The sequence below is a fragment of the Erithacus rubecula genome (assembly GCF_903797595.1).
Source record: "Erithacus rubecula genome assembly, contig: scaffold_471_arrow_ctg1, whole genome shotgun sequence".
Taxonomy (NCBI): Eukaryota; Metazoa; Chordata; class Aves; order Passeriformes; family Muscicapidae; genus Erithacus; species Erithacus rubecula.
Genome location: NW_027635869.1, coordinates 69,883 through 71,475, shown reverse-complemented (window position 1 = coordinate 71,475; position 1,593 = coordinate 69,883). Strand labels below are relative to the sequence as shown.

Below are 1,593 nucleotides of genomic sequence, written 5' to 3'. Positions count from 1 at the left end.
GCAACACGAGGGGCAGGAGGGCAGTGGGGCAGTGGCAGGGGAGCAGCACTGGCAACACCAAGTGCTGCTGCTGCTGGGCACAGCTGCTGTGCCAGCACTGCTCTGTCCCAGCTCTGCACACAGACATTGCTGCAGCAGCTCTAGAGAAGGGAACACATAAGGTATCTCTAGTGAAATCTTTGCTGGGAGAGAAATCCTACAGTTTATTTAAAGTCATGAAGAGTGCAGCCTTTCATTGACATACTTTGTTGCCACAGGGAAGATGGACAGAAATAAAATGAGGAATAGAACACACAGTGGCTGTTTTTTATGGACAATATGACAAAACTAAAACAAGGAAAAATAACCTCATAACCAAATCAAGAAGTATCCAAGATGACTTATATTACAAGTGATATTCAGAAATTTGCCAGCACTTTAATGTTCCTGAAAGCAGCCAGTCATCAGTGTCCACACTGCAGCCTTGAGCTCCTTGTTCCTCAGGCTGTAGATGAGGGGGTTCAGGACTGGAGGCACCACTGAGTACAGAACTGACACTGCCAGATCCAGGGATGGGCGGGAGACAGAGGGGGGCTTAATGTTGGCAAATGTGCCAGTGCTGATGAACAGGGAGACCACGGCCAGATGAGGGAGGCAGGTGGAAAAGGCTTTGTTCTGTCCCTGCTCAGAGGGGATACTCAGCACAGCCCTGAAGATCTGCACATAGGAGAAAACAATGAACACAAAACAGGCCAAGGCTAAACAAACACTAACAGCAAGAAGCCCAAGTTTCCTAAGGTAGAATTTGGAGCAGGAGAGCTTGAGGATTTGAGGGATTTCGCAGAAGAACTGGCCCAGGGCATTGCCATGGCACAGGGGCAGGGAAAATGTATTGACCGTGTGCAGCAGAGCATTGAGAAAGGCACTGGCCCAGGCAGCTGCTGCCATGTGGGCACAAGCTCTGCTGCCCAGGAGGGTCCCATAGTGCAGGGGTTTGCAGATGGACACGTAGCGGTCGTAGCACATGACGGTCAGGATATAATACTCTGCTGAAAGGAAAAACACAAAGAAAAAGAGCTGTGCAGCACATCCTGAGTAGGAGATAGTCCTGGTGTCCCAGAGGGAATTGTGCATGGCTTTGGGCACAGTAGTGCAGATGCAGCCCAGGTCGGTGAGGGCCAGGTTGAGCAGAAAGAAGAACATGGGGGTGTGCAGGTGGTGGCCGCAGGCTACGGCGCTGATGATGAGGCCATTGCCCAGGAGGGCAGCCAGGGAGATTCCCAGGAAGAGGCAGAAGTGCAGGAGCTGCAGCTGCCACGTGTCTGCCAGTGCCAGCAGGAGGAAGTGGCTGATGGAGCTGCTGTTGGACATTTGCTGTGGCTGGATATGGGGACCTATTAATGGATAAAGGGCAGTGACAAGTTAGCAGAGGCTGCTTGAACACAAACCTGGGCCATTCCCTGTAGACTGACCCCCAGTGACTCACTCACCCTTGTTCCTGCTCTGGGAAATCCTTCACCCAAGTCCCTGACTGAGCTCCAGTTGTGCTGTCTGAGTGTGACAGGAGCAGCCAGGCCTGTGCATGGGCGCTCTCAAGGAGCCATCCCTGCCCTG

At 52.4% G+C, this 1,593-nt stretch overlaps 1 protein-coding gene across 1 annotated transcript; it reads right to left on the bottom strand.

Moving 5' to 3' along the window:
- Positions 1–417: 417 nt before the first annotated feature.
- On the bottom strand, positions 418–1,350 carry LOC306816260 (olfactory receptor 14I1-like; the record flags this gene model as incomplete). The annotated part of the gene is made up of 1 exon (XM_079332731.1): positions 418–1,350. One exon carries the CDS (start codon positions 1,348–1,350, stop codon positions 418–420), a length of 933 nt encoding a protein of 310 aa, XP_079188857.1.
- Positions 1,351–1,593: the final 243 nt, after the last annotated feature.